General features: G+C 36.5%; 1 protein-coding gene across 4 annotated transcripts; it reads right to left on the reverse strand.

Annotated features, from left to right (window-relative positions):
- Positions 1-5,697: 5,697 nt before the first annotated feature.
- Ccnj (cyclin J) lies at positions 5,698-24,301 on the reverse strand. Of its 4 annotated transcripts, none has more exons than XM_071611048.1 (6): positions 24,134-24,301; positions 23,431-23,540; positions 15,901-16,111; positions 9,582-9,881; positions 9,336-9,459; positions 5,698-8,764 (listed from the first exon to the last, which is right to left on the reverse strand). In XM_071611048.1, the coding sequence occupies exons 2-6, from the start codon at positions 23,497-23,499 to the stop codon at positions 8,353-8,355; spliced, it is 1,116 nt and encodes a 371-aa protein (XP_071467149.1). In that variant the 5' UTR covers positions 23,500-23,540; positions 24,134-24,301; the 3' UTR covers positions 5,698-8,352. The 4 variants fall into 4 exon arrangements, with proteins under 4 accessions (XP_071467149.1, XP_071467148.1, XP_027786234.1 ...); XM_071611047.1 differs by having other exon boundaries at positions 9,336-9,462; XM_027930433.2 differs by having other exon boundaries at positions 9,336-9,495.
- Positions 24,302-24,487: the final 186 nt, after the last annotated feature.

A 24,487-nucleotide genomic window follows, 5' to 3' on the forward strand; every position in this document is an offset into this window, starting at 1 on the left:
AAGCACTGGTGTAATGGGAGTGTACTCTATACTGTGATATATCTTGGAGATCAGGCATTTCAGTGTGTATAGAGAAATACTCTGTTCTTTTAATGCCATTGTAATAGTAAAACAAAGTCCCCTAATGATGAGAATTTAAGTTGTTTCTAATCTTTTGCTCTTATCAATAATGGTAAAATAAATAATTTGTACCTATATCATTTCACATGTATGTAATTCTGTAAATTAAATTCCTAGAAGCAGAATTTCTGGGTCAGAAGATTTTTGCCTTTGTAATTTTGATACATATTGCCAAATTGTCCTTTATAGAATTTGATCTCTCAGACACTCCATAAATAACATACGATATTGCCTATACCTTCACCAACACTATTAAGTCAATTGTAAAAATAAGGTTCATTGTCTTTTCTTCAGAGACATCCATATTTATCTTTTTCTGAGAACTGTTCATATAGCTCGCTCTTTACATGTTAAGAAAAGTATTACTTTGGAGATTATTTGTAAATACTCATGTTATTTGTCTCTTGACATGCAGAAATTTTATAAACTTTTATATAGTTCAATTTTAGTGCATTTAGAATTCTTTTACATGTTTAGAAAGTTTACTCCCTCTTTGAGATTACAAAATAATTCTTGTATGGCTTAAATCAGAATTTTAAAATTTAAGGTATGGATAGTTGTTTTTTTTTTTTTTTTTAAGTGGCTATCTGGTTAATCCAACAGAATTTATTGAATAATCAATATTTTTTCCACTAATTTTAAGATGCCACCTTTACCAAATAATGTTTTATATATATTTCCATATGTATTTCCAGAACTTCTATTGTTTTAGTTTCTGTCAACTTATTTGCCAGTCCATCGTGTTTTATTTATTGAAGTTTCGTGTAAGGCTTGTGACCATTCATATTATTTTTTAGAATTTTCTTGGTTATTCTGCATGTTTAGATTATTTTTAAAAAGCAGCTTGTGAGATTATAGATTAAGAATTGACATCTTGATGTGAAAGACTATGGTGTGCCTTGTTCAATTATTCTTTTGTAGATCTTGCACATTTCTTATATTGTTAGGCCTTATTAATATTAATTTTGGTGGCCGTTATAACTGAGAATATTTTGCATTAAGCCTAACTGGCTGTTTGTGTATATAGGAAAGATATTTTAATTATGTTCCCAATTTACTGAATTTGTTTAGTGTCTGTAATAGTTTTTCAGTTTATTATCTTGCAGTTTCCAGGTATTCAGTAATCTATAAATAATGGTAATTTTACCTTCTCTTTTTCCAATTTTTAAACATTATTTTTTTCATTGCATGTTTATATATGGATGTCTTAGTTTTTTTTTTTTGTAAACCATTAATTTTTACCTTTGTCTTATTTCTTACCTTCAGTTTTTTTTAGATTTTTCTTTCTTAAACTTTTTCAGTTTGATGTTAATTTTCTTGTGAGCATGGTTTTATCTTTATCCCAGAGCTCATGATGTGATATGTAGAATTTTCTTTATGGAAATTTTCTAGATATTCTAAAATTTCAGATTTCTTATCTGACTCAAATGAATTCCTTATTTCTTTTGGTCCTACTAAATATTTTAGTCACATTTTCATGAGAGTGTTTTCTTCATTGCTTCTACATTTTAGACTTGATTAGTTTTTCTTTCTGAATTAAGGCATGGTCAATTTTTTTTGAAAGTTCATACTGGAGTTTGATATTATCAAAGAAAACTTGAAGAAATATAAATCAATTAATGGTGCATTGCTTACTTACATACAGTGGAAACCGTGTTTGCTTTCATTGAACAAAGGGAGAAGTTGCAGTTTGGAAACCATGAATTTTTTTTTTTTTTCTTTTCTTTTTGAGTGAGCTGTGCAGATTAGTTGGCAGCTAACAAAGAGGCCAGTCAGGGCACTCTGATCCTAGACATCTAAGTGGATCAACAAGGAAAGTAATTTCCTTTTGTTCTTGATATAGTGACAGGCTGTCTGTATGTCTGATGTCCTTTGTTTTTCTTCTTTGTTATGCCCAGTCTGCACCACTTCCCTTTTTAGACTTTCTCAACAGCTATCAATTTGACCTACCAGAAGAACAATATTAAGATTTTTATATCCTTGTTTTTTCATAATTACTGATCTGTCACAGACTGAGATGAATTAGTTTTCCTACTATTTTTTCTTTTTTCTTATACTCCCTGTAGATTTTGCTTAAAATTGCTAAGTTATTTGACCCACAGCTATTTATAACTGCTCATTCTTACTATGAGTTGTACCCATTTAGGAGTGCTTTGTTTTGGTCTGATTTAATGTTTTTTGGCATGGATTCAGCCTTGTCTGTTAAGATCTTGATCCTTTCTTTGTTTGAATTTTTCTGGTATTTTACTCATCCTTTGATTTTCAACCTTTCTAAATCACTTATATTTTAGATCAAAGTCATACATAGATTTGAGCTTTGCTTTATGATTCAGTCTGAAATTTTTTCGTAATTAGTTGTTAGTTTATGACTCAGTCTGAAATTTTTTCTTAATAGTTAAGTTTAGCTCATTGATTTGTTAGTTTTGTCCCATTTTGTTAACTGTCAGTATTTATATCTTTAAAAATATTACTATATGGATAAGTTTATATTGTTTTTCTTTTAATGAGGAAGACTTGTATTTTTGTTTTCATAGTTATACCTCTGTAATATCCTGATTGTACAAAAAATCCTGTTTTCTAGTTATTTAGCTACTACCTTCATATCTGTAATTCACTTTTACAAGTAATGCTAGAACAGTGTACTTCCTTATTTCTTTTCTGTAATTCCATTACCCAATTTTATTACTTCTGTCATCTTCCTTAGTGTTTACCCTTGTACTATTAAATATCCATACACTTTCATTACTTGATTTGTCATTATTTCAAAAGGCTTCCTGACTCTTATCTCCTCTCACAAAACTACAATACATATACAGCATTCGTCCTAAAATCAGCCGAATCGCACTGCAGATCCTCAGAAGTTTCTTTGATCCTCACAAAATCTTTCTCTTCTGGCTTTTGAAACTCTGTAACCCAGGTGGGCATGGTGGCACACATCCATATCCCAGTGTCTTGGGAAGCTGAGAGGATCATAGGTTCGAGGAGAACTTGGGCAATTTAGCAAGACCCTGTATCCAAAAAATAAATAAAATAAAAAGAACAAGGAAAGTAACCCAATGGTAGAGTGCCTCTGGGTTCAATCCCACTACTGCAACAAACAAAAAATACTCCACAAACCAGCCCCATGCCACCTTGTTTCCTCCACATTTTCTCAGCGAGTCTGTCCTTACTGTCCAACAGTTGGGTGGAGTATAGGAGGATGGACGAGCTTTAGCCAGGCTAGTGGGAGCTGCTTCATGGACATCACTAGGGTGATGCCTTCTCCTGTAGCTGCCCTGGGTAGTTGAGGCTTTTCTCTTCCTTGTACACCCAGCCTAAGTTCCTATCCATAAAGCCTTTAGAAATGTTTGAGAGCCCAAGAAACTCCTGAGAATTGGCAAATAACTTAGAAGTCATCCAGTCTCTTTTATATCCAGGTTTGAGAATTACTTTCATCCTGTTTCTGGTCTAAGTCAAGGACCTTTGGTGACTAAGAAGGAACCCAGGCACTCATTTGTAATATTCTGGCTTATTTTTCACCAAAATGTGAGAAACTTTTGACTACTATTTTTTTTTTTTTTTGAGAGAGAGAGAGAGAGAGAAATTTTTAATATTTATTTTTTAGTTTTCGGCGGACACAACATCTTTCTTTGTATGTGGTGCTGAGGATCGAACCCGGGCCGCCCGCATGACAGGTGAGTGTGCTATCGCTTGAGCCACATCCCCAGCCCCTTGACCACTATTTTAACTCAGCCCTTTCAAGTTATACGACATCTTACCTGTAAGTGGGAAGACAGGTGTTTCATCTTCCCCTCAGTGGAAAAACTCACCAGTTCCTTCAGTTGTTTCTCATGAAACATCATTTCTATGTTTCTATGTATCACCATTTCTATGTATCACCAGCTTTTAGACACACTTGATTTATTCAGTTCAGTTCATAGGATTATCTGGATACCATCTAATCACTACCAAATCCAATGGAACTGTACCTTTCCAAGACAGCATTTGTTTCCTGCCCACTGTGGTGTTTGAGTTACCTAAAGTCCCATGAGCCTTTTGCCAGGCTCTCTATCACACAAAGGGCACAAGATGAGTAAGACTAAAGCCCACCTCTCAAAAGACAAATATTCATTCTATGAAATACCTGATAAATGATCCTCCAAACTATCAAGATCATCATCAACAAGGAAAGTCTGGCTAGCACAACCAAGTTACCTAAGACCTAACAAGTAAAAGTCACGGGATATCCCCAATAGGAACTTGGGACAGAAAAGGACATTAGAGGAAAACTAAGGAAATTTGAATAAATGCTGGACTTTAGTTAACAATAACCTATTTTTTTCATTGTGACAAATGGGCTACACCAATGTCAGACGAAAATAAGGGGAAAACTGGATTGGGATACATGAGAACTCTCTACTATTTTAGTAATAATTCTATAAATCTAAATGTATTCTAAAAGCCTTTTTTTAAAAAAGAGAACATTTTAAATTAGGAGAAAACTAGCAAGTAAACAGATAAGACAGTGGCTACTATTTTTAATCACTGATCCCTTTGAATAACTGATAAAATTATATGGACTTTTATATATAAACTAAATACTATGGCAAGGTCTCATGGACTCCAGATTCTTCAATTCAGGATGGTAATGCTTCCCTAGTAGGCAGTGTTTGGGGAGTAAATATGAAGAAAAGTGGTAGTGGGGGCAGGCATCAGGTAGCAGATGTCCTTTCTATACAGTTTGAGCCTGATCTTTATGCTGTTGATGAGTATAATTTTTTTTTTTAATCTAAGGGATTTAAAAATGGATACTGAGTGATCCCTAAACCAAACATTAAACCGAGTTCCAGACACCATTCTAATTGCTTACAGTGTGCCTGTCATATTTATTAACCTAGATGTAAGCTGCTTAGAGCTGGAGAGGACAAGTCTCATATTGTGCTTGAGAGGCAGTTATCACCTTTTCATGTAGGGTACAGAATCACCTCAATGCAAAGTTTCTTGTCCTGGTTTTGAATGGTTGTTGCTTTTTTCTCTCTCTCTCTTAAAATTCAGCCCTAAAGAACATTGCATATTAACTCTCAAGAGCTATTGTTAAACCCTGGCATTATGCCAGAGTAAGTGAAAATTCTTACAGGACTTATTTTAAAAATGTTTAGGGGTATAAATCCCTAATCCATTTGTACAAACCTGTTAGATTTTACTCTTTAAAAATAATTTACATCTACTAAGGTTTAAGTTAGATTAAGTAGAAAATATTTACACCCAGATAAACAGACCACTACTTAGTTAATTCTGTTGCCTCTCACATCCTTGATCATTTGGGTCCCTACTTTTCTTAAGAGTATTCTGAAACTTGTATCATTCTGTAACAAATTAGAATCTGCAGTACTAATTTTAAGATTAAAAGGCAACAGTGGTGTCAAATAAAATGCTCAGGATGGAATACATGATGGGTCAATTTTTCCCACCACTGTGGCTATATCCTACATCTGGATGACTTAGTAAATCGTGATTCTAAGTCTGACTTGTACAAAGACATGGCTCAATGAAACTGTAAATTACTAGTCTGTATTTAAAACAAAAACACCAAGACCATTTTAATGAAAACTAGTTTTATTTTAAAATTAAGTGCATAGCACTCATCTAATTCCACTGGTGTAGACTTTAGCACCATGCTCGCTATTTGCAATTAATATCATAACACAGATACATTTTGGTTTGCAGTCTGTACTTGAGTAGTGTTTATTTAGTGGACTTTGGTAAAGCCCTTGATACATATTAATCTCTTCACAGTACACATTAATGATGGTCCAGTAATCTCAAAAAACAAAAACAAAAAAAACAAAATAACAAACAGCTTTAAAGACTAATCAATAAATTAAACAAAACAAAACCCACACAACTCCCCCACCCAACCCCCTCCCAAAGCTAACAGTTGTGAGTTGTATTTATATTGAAACCTAATGTTTTAAAAACACTTCTGGTTCTCCAACCACCCCACCCCACCCTGGGTATGCAGCAATAGTAATCAATTATTTTATTCTACCCCTCCCCAATTAATCCAGTGTTCTTTAGCTCTTTTAAATATAAATTGGGAAAAGTGTTAATAAGCTTTTAAAAAAGGCATATTCTTCTATAACAAGAATGACATACAAACCAATCAATAAAAGCATTTGACAAGACATTAAATCACCACAGGCACTGGTTGTTGTTTCAAGTTAGGATCTCTATCCCAATATCTTACATTCATAGCATTACTGAGGTAGTTAAAATACTGAAAATTGGACTCCAGGTTGCTGAGTTTGTGAATGTGAAAGATATACTATCTTTTGAACATATTTTCCCCCCAATGATTCAAGTTTTCTTACGGTAAGAACTACTAAACCTGCTCCAATTAGCAGCCTTTTTAGAGGAAAAATGATGATACTTTCAGAAAGCAATTTCCACACTTGAAAACTGCCATGAGCGAGTGTTCTTACCTGAGTGGTTTTTTAAATTTACCAGACTAATAAATGCACATCATGCCCTCTGTATCTAAATTATATAAAAGTTATTTTCCTTTTAAGGAAAGGACATTTCTCTAAGAATTCATGCTGGCAGAAGCCACCCACCCACACTCAACCACTGGAGCCATTTGGATCAGTCCTTTGCTGTGTTGAGCCCCTTCCCTTCCTCACAAAGGCCATTGGCTTGATTACTGAGACTCCTGCTGCATACCCACAACATCATTATGTTTGTCTTCAATGCACATTGTGGCGGTTGCATATCTGCCATGCAGATGCCCCTCTATTCAAGTGCTATCCTTAAAAAAACACAAATAGACACACCTTAATAATTTTTAAACCAGAAAGCATCCCTCCACCAAATCTCTCTTCTCCCACTAACAAGAGAGTAATGTATACAGTTTATTCATTATTATTATTTTTTACTTTTTAAGTTTATTCCCCCAAAACATTTCTCCCAAGTTGCCCTTGCTAACATGACTATTATTGTGTTTTCACTCATCATGAGTACAGTGAAATATGCCAGGGCAGTTGTGGGCCCAACCTAATGAAAGCAGCTACTGAAATTTAGAAATCAGTACTCTTGCCTGTTTAGACTAACTAGCTGGATTCCATGGTTGCTTATAAAACCTGTCTTCCACATAACAAAGTGCTGCACTAGCACAACCTGAGTACTACCCTGGCCACTCCCCTCTCCAAAATAAATCTACAGGACTTTATTCTAGTACTGATATTTTACAGTTATGTCTTCCTTTGAAAAAAACCTTTTTCTTAAGAGTATTCTCAAATCTGAATATAAATCATTGATTGCACTGAGAAATGCAAAACCTGTATACATATTATGAATCATAGGAACCACCACTTCATTCATTCTGTGCTACAATATTAAGTTCTCATTGGAAAACACATTTTAGCATAGGAGTATTTAACCTATGTTATAAAGGTAGTTCATACTATAACATTCCCAAAGCATGTTGCATTACAGTTAAATGTTTCCAAGTAGTACAAATTCCCTGAGTTAATGTGTTTTAATTCTAAAGAGTTGAGGCTGATCACTTAGGGGAAAAAACAAACAAGCAAGCAATCAAACAAAAGTTATGACCATGATTTTAAGACATGGGATCTACTCCACCCCTAAATTTAGTATATAAATTCAGATACCTATATTATTTATGATAGGAAGTTATACAGAATCATCTGAAAAAAATTTTTACTGCACAGATTGGTATAGCATATCAATTCATGAGTTTAACCTTAGTCAGAAATTAATCTGTAAGTAAAAAAACAGAACAGAACAGAACAAAACAAAACAACTCAAAAACTGCAGAATAAACAAAAGATCTCTTCACAAATTAATACTGTAACTTTCCTTCATAGAAGACGGTTTGGCAAGTCCACAGATAATCATTAGTCTTTGACATATAAGCCAACATAAGGCCCAGAGCCTACCACAGGTCAAACCTCAAAATGGCAAATTGGAGTCTGTCCAAATTTGTTGTTGTATTGAAAATATTTGAAATATTTGGACCATCAGCCAGGCCTGAACATATCTGTCACACAGGATTTTGTAACAGGATTTGACACACACTATTAAGTGTTTGCTTAGTCCTCCTAGATATTAATGGTGCACTGAAAGGGATATTCAGTCTTCTGGTAGATCCTTTCCTTCTGAAGAGAAGTTTACAAAGTTTGTACCAGAGCTTCAAGTCACAAGACAGTCTGGGTTGGTTACTGCCTTTGCACATAATCACCTTTCAAAGCACGGGGTAATACAAGGATAATGTTCATTTATCTGGTAACTCCGGTTATAAGAAACACTCAGACAGGGTTTAACTTCTACTGGTATTGCTAGGGACATCCCAACACCAGTCTGTATGTGCCCAAGGCCCTGAACACTGGTTTGGAAGCCAGCAGGACATGTCTGTAGTGTGTAAGACGAGGTGTGTGTGGTAGATACAATCTGCTGACAGCTTGGTTGTTCTGATACAGGATGGCGATATTGCAGTGAGGTCTGCTGAGTCTGAGGGAGATACTGAGGTTGCTGAAAATGGACCGGCCGTGAGGGCTGGGAGGCTGTCTGGAACACACCTAGTTGTGCTGACTGAGGGCCTGCCTGTCCTCTCTGTTTGTTTGCTTCTTTTACATCATTATCATGAGCACTAAAACATGGAGGAAAAAGGAAACAATATTACTTGAGAAGAATCTGCAGGGAACTCCCACCTCCACCTCCTCAACAGCTCACTCCATCAAATGCCACCACTACACAGGCAGCAGTCATTGCACCATAATTCCCAGCAGCAAGATCTTCCCTGTACCCTCCTAAGGCTATTTCCAACTTGGGAGGTGTGTCCAAAATAAGCACTTAATTTTGACTGTGACTTTAGTAACACTCTGGTGAGCCCCAAAATTTGAAGTGGAAATAAGAATGGGGTAAGATTTACTTGGACTGATCTCAAAGTTATGGCCTATAGACATTCAAGAGCAGCTCCTTTCCCTATCATGTACCTAGAACCACAGTAGCAAGGGTAACTTCTAACTTACTAGAAGCCAAAAGGAGCTCCCCTTCTACAGAGTCCTGCTCATACAGTGGCTTGTTCTCATGGCAGCAAGCAGCTGTCAAGAGCAAGTCTCCTAAGAGCTCTGTGCCTTTGAGAACTTTTTTGGGGGGTACCTTACACATGAATAAAAACGTTAATGAGAAACTATGAACACAAGACTAAAAAGGCTTACATCAACAGTCGTTCAATACACTGCACTAAGAAATCCCAGGAGTAAGCAGTAAGACGATGCAGTCTTGTAGGCCACGTTGGAGAAAGACGAAGTATAATCCTCGAAGAAGCCACACATGCAGCAGCTACTAAAGAAGGTGCATAATTTAGAAAGGCATAATCTGTGGAGACACCAAAAATGAACTTAAGCAACAGAATACCAAGTTACAAGCACACAAGTTACTTACTGGCAGCCACAACAACTCACCTTGCAGAGATACTTCCAGGAAGTAATCTGCATATTTGGCCATGTAGAGTTTAGTTTTTTCCAAGCAAATCATTGGCCAGCCATCATGAAGATCTGTTTCATGTACTGCTTCTGAGAGATAATACTCAATAAAGTGGGCAGCTGTTGGAAGGCAGAGGTTCCACTGAAAGGTTTCTAATAATAATAGTTCCATATGTAGCAAATTTTGTTTTGTTAATACTAGATTCATATTAGTCATACAACCCAGACTGTTGAGCTGCTCCAGCTTAGGCACACTATCTTCTTTTTCTTCAAATTTACCTTTTAAGAAAAGGGGAAAGGTTGGGAAAAGTATTAGGTAAGAGATCATTATATGTCTATTCAGTTAAATGGATTTTCTGACTTACCATCAAGATTTAGACCAAAGACATTCTTTTCTCTTCCTTACTGAGATAGGACTGTGCCAGAATACTTTGGTTCTGTATTTACATACGTACTTTCCTTCCCAGTAACACCATCTCCCATTTTCCCTATCCTCCAAAAAAATATGCATGGAATACTTTCATTTGTATCCTACCTTGTAAAAAGAAAATAGTTATATATGCCAATGAGAAAAATAACTCAAATCTCACAAGCTGATTCTTTTCAGAAAGGTTCCTTCTTGTGGGCAGGTGATGGTTGGTGAAAGAAAATTATTTTAAGGTAGAAGCAGAGTAGAGTTTAAAGGACTTAATGTCAGAGCTTTTTAAGCTCAAGTGTCTCATTTTGGCATATTTTCAGCATAATCTCAATTCCAGAAAGAAATAAGAGATGGGGAGGTAGGGCTGGGTGAATGTCTAGCAAGCATTATCATTCCACAAAAAAAAAAAAAATCTATCCTCTTCTGAATTCTAGGCAAAAATCTAGCTAAGTCTATTTTAAAAGGAGGGGGAAAGGAGAAGATATTTTCTATCCTCTTTCAAATCCCCTTACTCAAAGCAGAATAGAAGACAACATGATAGTTGGATTTCATTATTCAAAGGCATTAATTTTTCAGGAAATATTCATCTATAAGGTTTCTACAATGAACAACTGAGGAATAAGATTCCATCTCCAGCCCAAGAAACACATTTCTACTAATTTCCAAATAAGCATTTTCCTATACATAAAGCATGCATTTTAGGTATTTCTAGAACTTATGGCTGGAGAATAGTCATGAACTATCACTTACTATTAAGATTTTTCAGATGCAGCAATAGAACCAGCGTTGTTTTCAAGTCTCTCTGGGTCTTATTCCTTGGTAGTTCATAAAACAGAAATAACTAAAGCCTTCTAACTCCCATTATTATGTTCTATTTTACATTAATGTTTAAAAAATATTTTGACATTTCAATATTTTGATAACAATTTCAATATATGTGGTTTCCTTGGAAATCTTATAATTTTATTTTATGCATTTAAAAACACTTTTGGAGAAGAGCCAGAAAAATTGCCAAAGTGAGAGAAACTAGAAGTTTCCTTGTCAACTTTCTCTTCTAGAGGGATAGGTTTGTACCACACATTAAAGCTGCAACAACAAATGGTAGGGACCACTCAGTGCAGATGCTCAAAGTATAGGCACCTGTATGGTAGCCAGCAAAAATTCACTCATGATGACCTATTCAGTGCTGAGGAAAAACTGCTGCTACATGCCTTTGATCTTTGCTAAGGCAGCAGAACTGGGGTTAAGTTCTGCCTCTGATGCCAGGAGATTCTAAGTGCCCATCTTGAGAAAAACCCAAGCCCAAAGGAGAAGAGATGTTATCTCTTCCTGCTCAAGAAAGTTAAATTGCTCTTTAACTAAATAAAGCTGAAGATAGGAGTTGATCTATAACTTACATAATTCAGACTTTAAAATCTAGATAGCTCTTTCTAGTTCAAATCACATAAAGAAGACTTCTGCAAGTTTAGTATACACTTTGTATAATTGAAAACATCTTAGTGTTTTTTTAATATAGTTATCCACCACCCACTCAATAAAGTGAAGGAAGAAGACAGACTGTTCTCAGTGTTTTTAAAGTGAAATTCTTCAGAAGAAGAATGACCTAGGAATTTGATTCAAGCCCTCAGGATGAATCATTAAAGCTTTCAAAGCACCCTGCCATTTGTGTAGCAGCAGCCACACTGGCAGTATACTTCAAAGGAACATTGTAAAAAATTAATGAGTTTATTTATATCATGTTTGGAGTTCCTTTGAAGAAATTAATATACCATAATTCACAGATCAAGGATGTTTCATATTATCTCTTTGAAACTTACAACAGCAAAAATAAAATTGCAGCTGGGAGTGTAGATCAGTGGTAAAGTGTTTGCCTACCATAAGCCCTGGGTTTGGTCCCTAGCAAAGCAAAGCAAAGCAAAGCAAGCCAAATAAAGAAAGAAATAAAATTGCATAAGATCGATTTCACATCTCAAAAAACCAGGTAGTGAGGTTGGCCAATTCATTTAAGGTCAAATAAACTGATTTAAACAAAAAAAGGAAGCCAAAAGGAAGATTTATGTTTGAATTCCCAAATCTGAACCAAAGTACTGTACCAGATTTTATAGGGAGAACTACTAGAATGACAGATTTCTATATTTACATGTATAGAGTAAGTATTCAATGATTATAAATGTAAAAGACTTTGTATACTGATTTGCAAAGTTAAAAATAACTTGCATATTGCATATATAGCCACATTTAGAATTCTAATTCAGGTTAAGGAGTTTTGGAACTTTTTAATTATGTATAGTGATATAAGTGCTCAGCTTTGTGGACATTAAATTCAAAGAGTGTGATAACATCAATGAGTAACTGCTTTCATATCTATAGTTTCTATTATGCTGATGCTATGTGTGTGTACTTTAAATCTATTTACCTATCCATAATGCTACACACACACACAGTAAAAAGATCAGTTTCTTCAATTGAAAGGAAATACCAGAAGCCATGTGATTATATTGATAAAGGCCCCAAACAGGATATAAGGGCACAGGAAATTCATATCAGTTTCCCAGAAAATAAAGAATTAAGAGGCCACAGAAAACAAAACACCAAGTTGTCTTTCCTTTAGAGGAAATGTGCAAGTCAGTCATGGAAAGCAACATTTTCAAAGCCAGCAGTGAATGACAGATATGTGGTAGAGAAGAGTTGTACACCGAATTGGGAATGGATCTGGGGAAATTCTGAGCTCTGCCAAACCACTTTCTATTTTTTTAATTACTTAGTAGGAAAGTCATCCTTAATACATACTAAGAATACTCACAAATTTGTAAGGCCATCAATCTAATAGAAAAATTGATGAAGAACAAAAAATTCATAGAAAAAAATTCTAAGCTCATTAGAAATTTGAGATACAAATCAGATCAACTGTGAAATATTTTTGCTCTAAGAGGAAGTTATAAAAAAGAAAAAAAACTTTGCTAACCCACTACTGGTGTCAAGGAGAAACAAGCACTTGCTACAATTGTTATTACTAAAAGTCTATAATTTCACTTTCACTTCATCTTGATTCCAAGATCATTTGTTAGTTTCATAAGACCTTAAGCAAATTATCAGACACCCCATATTCAAGACTGATTCCAAGCTCTTCATATGTTTCATGCTGGCCACCAGACACCAACGGAAGCCATGCTACACGTGATAAAAACAGGATATGAGAATTTCTCTGTACAAACCAGGGTCTATTTTAGGATAAACCAGGACTCTTAGGGAATAATTACAATGTCAAACCCTTTATGTTGCATTTTCTTATGTTAAAACCCACCTTATCCTCAAAACTTTGTAAGGCAAGGGGTCTGTATTTTCATCTTAATAGAGAAATAACCTGGGATGCAAGGTTGTTGAAATTCATATTGTGGGTGATTCAAATCCAGAAAAATCCATCATTATAGTCCCTGCTCTAAAACAAGGCAATCAGAAATAATGTGTAGATCCTTCTTCCTTTCTCTAATGATGAATACAACAAGGAATTGGCAACTTAAGCTCCTGGAATTTTATAAGCTGCTGTCTTTCAACCTATTCCATAACTGAAATAAATTTTACCTGGTACTTTCAGTTATAAGCTATCCTGTACTTTCATACTCCAGGATGCCCACCCCAAAGCAGGGAAAAGTTGCGGGAGGATCATAATAGAGTTCAGTCCTTCTATGAGGAAGATAGCAGTTATCTGAATAATGTTTATGGTAACTAACAGGAGAGCTGCCATTGACATCAAATGTAAGAAGGCATAGTATGAGAATATATCACTAAGAATGAATTCTACAAATTTAAAACATATCAGACACTGAAAATTAATTTAGTCACATAAGTCAGTCTATGAACTGACCATGCATCATTTATTAATTTCATAATCCACAAAGATGAGCTTCCCACTTGACCTACACCATTCTTTTAAGAACTACAGGCAGAACGAGTGTGATTTTGTAGTGGTAAAATGACAGTGTCAGCTACAGCAAGCAAAAAATTTTTATTAATGATCCCAAGTTTTAAACCCCAAAGGGCTTCACAGTCAGTGATGAAACATATACAGCACTGTACATGTGATTACTTATGGGCATGAAACTTTAATTAAAAGTTAAAGGTTCAGACCTTTATAGATTGGATAGAGAGAAAGGATGGGAGAGGAGGGGAGGAGTAGGGGGGATAGGAAAGGCAGCAGAATAGAATAGACAATATGATTTATGTATATACATTCCATGTATGTATTATACGTCATGTATGACTAAAAAAATGAAAATAAATCGTATGGTTAAAAAAAATGAAATAAAGATATTTGTCCACATACAACTAAAAAATAAATACTAAAAAAAAAAAGTTAAAGGTTAATTATAAATGTGCAAAGAGTACCTCTCTGGCTTCTGGGTGGGGGAGAGATGTGAGATGTGTCTGGGTCTTAGGAGGAAGACAGATTAAAGGGGAAATGCAGTTATTCAGGAAGTAGATAATATTCTGCTAAGAATCTGGCTCAAGGTATCTGGGAAGAAATTTGAATAAGGAGACTGGGTGACTACATCCAGATAAAAGATTCTAAATGCTATAGTAAGCAGTTTCTACCTTAAACCACAAATAGTGGGAAGTCATGGCTTTACATGACAATGGCTTTACATTCATTCTTGTTCTAACAAGGGATCTGAAATAACATACAAAAAGATATTCAAGGGGACAAAATAAGTAGATGAGGTCATCAAATCACAGGAAGAATAAAGATAGGAAAATAAAATCTGAGAAGAGATTAGTACCAGAAATCAAACCACAGGGGACTACATTTGGTTTTAAGTTTATTAGCAGCCAAAACACAAAGGTGTTTCAGAAAGAACTTCGGTGGCACTGGCATAGGGGGAATGTTTTGTGGACAGCAGCCATACTGGATCTTAACCCTTCAGTGGTGATTAGAGGTGAAGACTGATGATATATGTACATATTACAGACTTTCTATTATAGTAACATGGATAATATAAAAAGTATACATCAATTTGACTTCAATAAAGACATTCTCATTACTGAAAAAAGAAAAAAACTCAATTCCTTTATTTGCCCTTTCTCTTCACTGAGAGTACTAGCAAGCAATGAAATGAGTTACAATTAGATATTAAGAGAAAGAGGTGGGAAAAGGTCTAGTGGTACCTTCTGTAAATTGGGTTAAAAAGATCAGTTGGCCTGATGCACAAGAAAGATTCTTCCATCTGTAGTAGCTACACACAAAAGTTCAGTTCACTAAGCCAATTTGTTATATAGTCAGTAGAAAGCATTCTAACAATCTAAGAGCATGGTACTTTTACAAGTATCTCAACTTTAGCTCCATTAATGTTTGGAGCCAAAGAATTCTTTATTCTGGGGAACTGTCCAGTGCATTACAGAATGTTTAGCAGCATACCAAGTTTCTGTGCACTAAATGCTAGCAGCATCCCCCAACAAGTTGTGATAACTAAATGCTTTCACATGTTGATGAGCATCCCCTGTGGGTCAGAGTTGTTCCTGGTTGTGAATCACTGATTTTAAATAATGATTCTCAATTGGAAAAGCACAACAGAATTATCTTTGGAACTTTTTAAAAATTAAAAATTATCCAGTTCCCACTAGGTAAATGCTGACTCAATAGATCTGTGGTGGTCTAGAATTTGCATTTATATCAGAATCTTCAACATGTTGGGCTTAGGCATATATTTTTCAAATACTCCAGAACCATTTTTTCATGTCTGATTAACAATCATTCTGCTAAAAAAGCACTTTCATAATAAACTTCCTGATAGTACTAATGAATAGGATTTGAGTTCTATGTAAGTCTATTTTATCATATAAGTAATGGAGATTTCCAGTCATGTAAATCACATTCCTACTTACTTGCTAGAAGCAGACAGGAAAGCGCAACTAAATGCAGCTGCTGGATAGAGATGTCATAGCGATCCATAAACAGGTCCAGCAAATAGACAGCAAGATGTCGGGCCGAAGGGCAGAGTGTGAAGCGATTGCTCACAATGGCAATCAAATCAGCAAAATACCTTCTGAGACTTAGTTGAGGGGACTGGCCTTTGTAGGAGGGCAACTTCAGCTCCTAAAGCAAGAAGAACAACACTTAATCTGACATAATCTGTAGAAATACCCCCACATAGTCTTTCCAATATATTAGTGTTACAAGTACGTCCAAAACACACTTTTCCTAAGAGGAACACAGAAATGAAAAAAGGGAGGATAATAAATGGCATTTAAAAATTAATCTGGTTAAAATAAAAGTTTTCTATTTATTCTTAACGACCTCTGACGTGACCAATTTTAAGTGTTTCTTGCTTTATGGAATGGATACATTCTACAAAGATCTTTAAAAAGAGAATTGTATTTTCACTATCATGTGTTTTCAAAAAAATGTGTCCTTGCCAAAAATCTAACCATCACACATACACACACACACACACACACACACACACCCCTGAGGAATCTCAAAACTTTTCTTAAGAAGGTGGATATGTTCCTGGTATGCTGCATATTATGTTATACTTGCAGAGATCTAGAGACCAGTACTCATCCTTAGTATTTTCTAATCTCATGTCCTTTTCAGCAGTTTTATGATCTTCTTTTGCCTAATCTTTCTTTTGCCCTTTATATACCTAAATTTTTCCCATCATCAGTTTTTAATCTTAAATATTATACCAACTAGTTTTTCAAAAATTGGAAAATATATACTAGTAAAATATTTCAGGAGCATAGAGAAAAGTGGAAAATTTCCAAATTCATTTTATGGATAAGTATAAAACTGACACTTAACTAATAGGTACTACAATAGCAGGAAGTAACATGGATATGATACCAAAAGCACAGGCAAAAAGAAAAATGTCCAGTCCCCAGAGTGAAAGGGCAACCAACAGAATAGGAGAAAATGTTTAGAAATTATATATCTGACAAAAGATTAATAGCCAAAGAACTATTACAATTCAACAGTAAAAAACTAACCCACTTTAAAAATGGGCAAAGGACTTGCATAGACATTTCTCCAAAGAACATAAATAAAAGGCCAAGAAGCATATGAAATGATGCTCAGCATCATTAATCACTAAGGAAATGCAAATCAAAACTATTCAAAAAAGGAAGAAAAATAGAATTAAGTGTTAACAAGGATGTGGAGAAACTGGGACTCTTGTACAATACTAGTAGGATGTCAAATGGTACAGTTTACATCCATATTATCATGGATAATGGTGGCAGTTCGTCAAAAAAATTAAATAAATAATCACCAAATGATCCATCAATTGCACTTTTAGGTATATCCAAAAGAACAGCAAGAAGGGATTTGAACAGATATTTGTACACCCACATTCATGTCACCATTATGTATAATAACCAAAACATGAAAACAAACAACCCAAATGCCTACTGACTGATGGATACATAAAATGTGGCATTCACAATGAAACATTATTCAGTATTAAAATGGAAATTCTGATAAATACTACAGAGAAGACAGTATGCTGTTGGATTATAAAGAATAATTATTTTACGGTTCCACTTATGTGAAGTACTTAGAATATTCAAATTTGTAGGGACAAAGCAGAATAGTGGTAACCAGGGGCAGAAGGGTGAGGGTGGAAGATTGGGAAATTACTAAGTATGGAGTTTCAGTTTACGAAGATGAAAAAGTTCTAGAGGGGACAGTGGTGACAGAAGCAAAACAATGTAAATGTACCTAATGTTATTGAACTGTCACTTAAAAATGGTTAACATGGCAAATTTTATTACATGTACATTTAATAATACATGAAAACAGGGAAGTTACATATAATCTAATATTTTCTAAGATTAGATTAGTATCAAAAATGCATCATCATAATCAGCTGTAATACTTCTCATGAATACAAGGACTGTTTGGTATTAGGAACTGTAATTCACAAAAAAATTCATACACAAATATGCACAATCATCTTGACAGATACCACAACAGCATCTGAAATAAAAGTGACCCTGGGAAAAACAGAACAAATGTTCATACATATCTTTAATGAAGGAATGGATTGGATGGAGGTAAAACGGTATTGAATATAAGAGCCTGCATCTCACTTGCAGGTGAAACAATAGAAGGATTACCAGGCTAGTGCCTATGATTGCAACATTACCTAACCAATTCAGATAGAAAAAAGTGAAGGTATACTTATTGGAAAGGAAGAATCATAAATTATTCTCATGAAACAAATTATTATTTTTTAGATGGCAGAATTTGTGTCCAGAAAACTCAAGAAAATCACAGAAAAAATAAAGAGAAACAGTAAGATTTCAGTAGGATGGTTGATTATAAAATTAAAACAGTTTTTCTATACAATCGAATACAATATTTCACATGAGTATCTATAAAAATAAAGACCAAGAATAGATTTACATATGCCAACACTGTATGAAGATAAATTTGGCTGGGTGAGGTGGCGCATATCTGTAATTCCAGTGACTCAGAAGGCTGAGGCACAAGGATCACAAGTTCAAGGCCAGCCTGGGCAACTTAGCAAGACCCTGTCTCAAAAGATAAAAAGGACTGGGGATGTTGCTCAGTGGTAAACAGCCATGGGTTCAATCTGTAATATGAAAAAAATGTAAAAAAGATAAAAAATTGATAGGTGTGGAGGACTTACATGGAAAGATGTTCTTGGACAGGATAAGATATATGAAAATAATGGCATTTCAAATAAGGGGAGAATAGATATATTTAATAAATATTTCTGTTAAATATGATGAAGAACTAATTTCTTACTGTTTAGAGAACTCTTACAAGTAAATCAGTAAGAAAAAGACAACATATGAACCAAGATCATAGGAAAAATACAACAGGACCAAAAATATATAAAAAGATGTCAGATCTTATTCAAATTTAAAGCATTATGTAATTGTTTACTTTCTAGATCAGGTTTTATCAATTTTTGTTTATGCTATTGAGAGAGAAATAGTAGCTCTCACATACTATTGATCAGATTGACAACTATTGGAGAGTAATTTGTAATAGATAATTTTTTAAAAAGTACAAATGCTTTTTAACCTAAAAACTCTAATCCCAGGAATATATTATATATAAAAAGGAATCCTTTTGCAGCTGTTTGTAATAGCAAAAAAAGCTTGATGCCCAACAACCACAATGGATCTCCAGAAAATTATGCTGAGTTTAAAAAGTTAATCCTGAAAGGTCACATATTTTATAACTCTTATTTATATAACATTCTTGAAATGACAAAACTATAGAAAGAACAGATTGGTAGTTGTCAGGGGTTAAGAGAGGGCATGAGGGGCTAGGGTTTAGGGCCAGCAGTAGAGCACTTGCCTGGCACACGTAAGGCACTGGGTTCGAGCCTCAACACCACATAATACATACATACATACATACATAAATAAATAAAATAAAGTTAAAAAATTCTTTGTTAAAAAACTCTTTTTAAAAAGAGGGCATGAGATGGCAGGGGAAGGGTATGCTTTTTATAAAAGGGTAACATAAGATACACCCTTGTGATGATGGAAAATATTCTACATCTTGGCTACGTCAATGTAATTACCCTGGTTGTGATAGATGATTATAGTTTTTCAAGAAGTTACCACTGGAGGAAACTAGGTAAAGGTAATAGGGGATCCCCCTGTACTATAACTGCATAGGATTCTACAATAATCTCAAAATATAAAGCTTAATTTTTTTAAAAAAGTGTGATGTCTATTAATAGGGATCTAGTTAAATAAACTATGGGATGTTGATGCAATGTAGCATTTAAAATAAAGGTCAATAGACCTAGATAGGTTGATGTGGAAAAACCTCATAAATTGGGGGTGGTATGGCAGGAAGGTACAGAATAATGAATATATGTTATGACCTCTGTAGGAACAACAAAATATTATATTTTCAGATATACTGATTTACTAGGTATCTTCAAGGAAAAAGAACCTTAAGAGGATCAAGGCAACACAAGCTGGGTGTGATGGCACACACCTATAATCCCATGACGAAGGAGGCTAAGGCAGGAAGATTGCAAGTTCAAGGCCAGACTGAGAAACTTTGCAAGATTCCATCTCAAAATAAAAATCAAAAAGGGACTGTGGGGTTTAGCACAGTGGTAAAATGCCCTGGGTTCAATCCCAGTACCACACATACACAAATATATAATAATAGAAATAATAATAATAATAATAGCATAAACAAACACTACTGAGAAAATAATTTTTCTCTCAATAAAAGGAACATGCTGGTTTCTCATATAGCTCCTAGGATTCTTCCTTTCTCCTTCACTATTTCTATAGATTTTTAGAATGGTGTAAATGAGTTGTAACTTTACCTTTCTTTGCTGCCATCATGTGACATATATTGAGCATCTCCCTTGTAGCAGGCACTGTGCTAACCCCAGGAGAAAAGCTGGAAAAACAGTCTCAAGCCTCTCTCTAGCAGGTGAATCAAAATACAGAGATCATTATAACACAATATTATAATCACAAGGTATTATGAGTACACTGAGAAAGGCTAACTCAGCTCAAGGAGTGAGGAACTGGGAAAAAATAAAGCCAGGGTAGGTTTTCTGGAAAAGACATACTAGGAAACACACCTTCAAAATGCTAGAGGGGTTTATTATTAGCAATGTTAACCTTACAAACTTAAAAAAAAAAAAAAAGTCAGGAGGGGCTCTGGATGTAGCTCAGGGGCAGAGTGTCTGCCAAACACGCATAAGGACTTGGGTTGGATCCCTAGCACTGAGGGAGAGAGGGAGGAGGAAGGAAGGAAACCTAAGGGCCATCAAGACAATTTTAAATAACGTGTCCAATATATTCTCTTTTAAGTTTTTTTAAATGGTAAAGCAGAAGTGCTTATCACATAACCAACAAGAGTCTGTTCTTGTCTAGGTACTGCAGTTATGTAAACATAAGAAAATGACAATGTTTTTCTCAACTTACAGGTTTCCCCTGCTGTCTATTCCCAATCCCTCAGAATTGAACACTCTTATTCTTGCTTCTCAAATGCCATTCCCTTCCCACACAGGAAGGAAATACAGGCTTAAAAGAATACTCAGAATTTTAACTACAATTCTACGGGGTAAATATTTTCTAAATGTTTCTCACAAAGCTACAATTTGAGAACTGTCATAAGTCTTCTAAAAATTCTTTCCCAAACAACTATGACACTAAATGCAGCAAGAAGATGAGAAGAAAAGGAGACATAAGTATCTGAGGAGACATGTTGATTTGTAGGTTTTTTTGAGTGGTAAATTGTGTTTTATAAAAACTGTCTAGTTGGCATTTAGGGTTGAAGAGGATTTCTAGTCACTGTATTTCACTCTTCCCTAGAAGAAATAATGCTGGTCACATTGATTATTTCTCTACAAACCTTGGGTCTAAACACAGAACATCTTCCAGATTATACAATGGCAACACCCCAAAGAAGGACCTAAATTTGGATGTTCTGACTTATGAAAAAAGATTGGATTCTATGAAGGTGGGATGTTTGTGTCTCTCAGTTACTGCTCCAACTGGTATGGTACTCAGCATGTTCGATACAATAAGCAGATGACTATCTAAGTAAATCATCAACTAACAGCCTGAATTTAACTTGTCTTTTTTTTTAAAATTCATTTATTTATATGCAGTGCTGAGAATTGAACCCAGTGTCTCACATATGCTAGGCAAGCACTCTACCACTGAGCCACAACCCCAGCCCGTAACTTGCTTTTCTATAATAAAAATTCATTTTGACTTCAACCCAGGATAGTGTGCCACAGATGGCCCAAGACACCTTCAGTGGTATTCCTTCAGACCCTGTGCTATCTTGTCCTATGACAGTTCATTAGCAACTTGAGTGCAGGGCTGTCTTATTCTTTGGCTCCTTCAGAGACTAATGCACAAGAGCATTCAACAAACTCAGATTTAAAAAAAAAAAAACTACTTCTAAATTCAACTGACAAAACCAACTCAGATAATCACTCATGATTAAAATTATCTACACATAAAATACAAGAATTGAAAACCATGAGGGATCACCAAGAAAAATCTTAAAAGTTTTGGTCAATTAAAAAATATAAGTATCATTTACAAATGATTAATTTCACCACATACAAGAGGGATTAAAAATCTAACCCTTAGAAAAGCACATTTCCAACTAAAAGATGACATCTGCCAAAAGGAAAAAAAAATTAAAAGCGTATCCAGACAATTTTCAAAGAAGAAAACCTGCAACTCTTCTTAACCCTCCAGAGAACCATCCCATAGTTGGAACTTTTTTATGCAATAAAAATGCTCTTTTAGGGGGCTGAGTTGTATTCAGGGTAAAAGACTGAATATCAGAAGTAGTAAACAGCATTTAGAAACCTAGAGCTTTAAAAACATACAAAATTCTAAGAATTTAAGTCAATTCGATTTTTTTTTCCAATCTACTTTGTGTCTTCAGGGACTTAAGATAAAAGTTTGTTATCATCCCAGAATCTCTCAAGTCCAATGATCAGAATCCCCTTTATTAAAGAGCAGGCTGTTTTGCTTCTCACTTTGGTTCTCTCTATCCAAAGTGAAAATGAGTTAAACTAGAGATCATTTTGGATCAGAAGTTATACCTTCTGGTTATCAGAAGCAGAGCTGTCTATTAATCTGTTTTGTAAAATGCACAGTAAAGTTATTTAAGAGCTGTGATACACAGATTTTGTGCCCAGAAAAGTGTATTTTTTCAATATCTGTTAAGTATATTAGGTCTTTCTACCTTTAATACTAAGCCTTTTTGAACAGTCCCAAATCTTAAAAGGCAAGTAATAATAACAGTTTTTACTTGGGCTAACTATATGCCAAGCACTAAAGCCCCTATACAATACATTTAAATTTCAAAATCACCTAATAAGGTATGTTCTACTGTTGTTGTTATTGTGATGGGGATCACCCAGGGCCTCGCTCAAGCTAGGCAAGTGCTCTACCACTGAGTTATACCTTCCACCCCACATTCTATTATGATTATTCCTCACTTTACATGTGGGCAAACTGAGAACCAGAAAACTAACTAGCCCAATGTCTCACAGCAAGTTAGATGAAAGCATGGGAAATTTAGATATGTACAAAAGAGACTTACAACAGCGGCATGCAGAACCAACTATAGAACAATTAAGGCTGCTTTGCCCAATAAAAACTCAGAGTGTATGTATTCTGAAATACACGATCAAATTCATGGTCCATCTGGAGACAAGAACATCCACTTTTCCTTTCCTAAGCCCTCGCATCATTTAAGTTGCAGGTTATTCTTATATAGCCCAGGGACGGAACGAATAAGTTAATTAACCTTGAGCAAATAAGCGAACTAGGGTTTTCTGGCCTGGAAGACCTGGACTTTCTGGGAACTTCGAGGTTCATTTTAACTGGCGCAAGACCCCGAATGGCAAGGTTGAGAACCAGTGTTACCTTGTACCGAAGCGCTTGGTGAATATCAGCAGCCAGTTGTCCTCGCCACCACTGCCCCTCCAGCTCCATGAGACTCGGCGGCGCGCCTAGCCAGACGCGGCAACTTCAGTCTGGAAGACACGCCCCAGACGCGGTCACTGCCAGCAACTTCCCCCACGACCCTCCGCGCCCCCTCCCTGAGGGGTGTGACCTCAGCTACCCTGTGCGGCTGTTGGTCTTCACCTCACTCGTCCTAAGCCCGGGACGCACCCAAACAGTTCCCAGATCCCACACTTAAGGCCCGTCCTATGCACTCAGGAGGAGCTAGCTTATTTAGGGAACTGCCCAACTAGTTTCAGGGAAAGAGGGAGATCAACTCGGACCCCGAGCTGCCAACGCACAGACCTGGCCGCAAGCAGGGCAAGAGCCGGGGCGGGAGGCCCGCCTTCGGACTCCCGGAGTCCCGGGTTGAAACGCTCCGAGGAGCGGGTAGACCTGACACCAGTCCCAGCCCCGCTAGGGTGCAAAGTTCCCTCCGAGAGGCCAGGAACGAACGTCCGCCGGCCGCAGAAGGCCGGGCGCCCGCTCCTCCCCGGGATCTGAGGAACCGCGCGGACCCTGAATGGCGAACAAAAGGCCTGGCCGGCCAGGATCCGCGCCTCGCCCCCGGGACTGGTGCCCGCGCCCAGCCCAGGCCTGCTCGGCCGCACCGCGGCTCTCTTACCCGGAACCGCGGCCTTCACAGCCCCAGCCCCGCCGGCGTGCGGGGGACCCCGGCCCCGCTCATGCTGCGGACAGTCGGCAGCGACGCGCCGGCCTCAGCTCGGGCCCAGCGCCGGGGCGCTCCCGCCGCCCATTGTTAAAGGACCGGCGGGCGGCTCGGCGTACAAAGCCAGCGCGGGGGCACATGCAGTCCTGCACTGCCAATCTCTTCTCGCGATACAGCGGGGTCACCCCCAGCCGTCCAATCGGCGGCCAGGCCGGGCCCAGGTGCTACGCCCCGCAGCGGCTCCGCTGCTCGGCGGCCCCCGCCCGGGTGCTCACAGCGTCCCGGGCGGCTCGGCCCGCCCTCGTGCTT

Source organism: Marmota flaviventris, chromosome 4 (assembly GCF_047511675.1).
Source record: "Marmota flaviventris isolate mMarFla1 chromosome 4, mMarFla1.hap1, whole genome shotgun sequence".
NCBI lineage: Eukaryota > Metazoa > Chordata > Mammalia > Rodentia > Sciuridae > Marmota > Marmota flaviventris.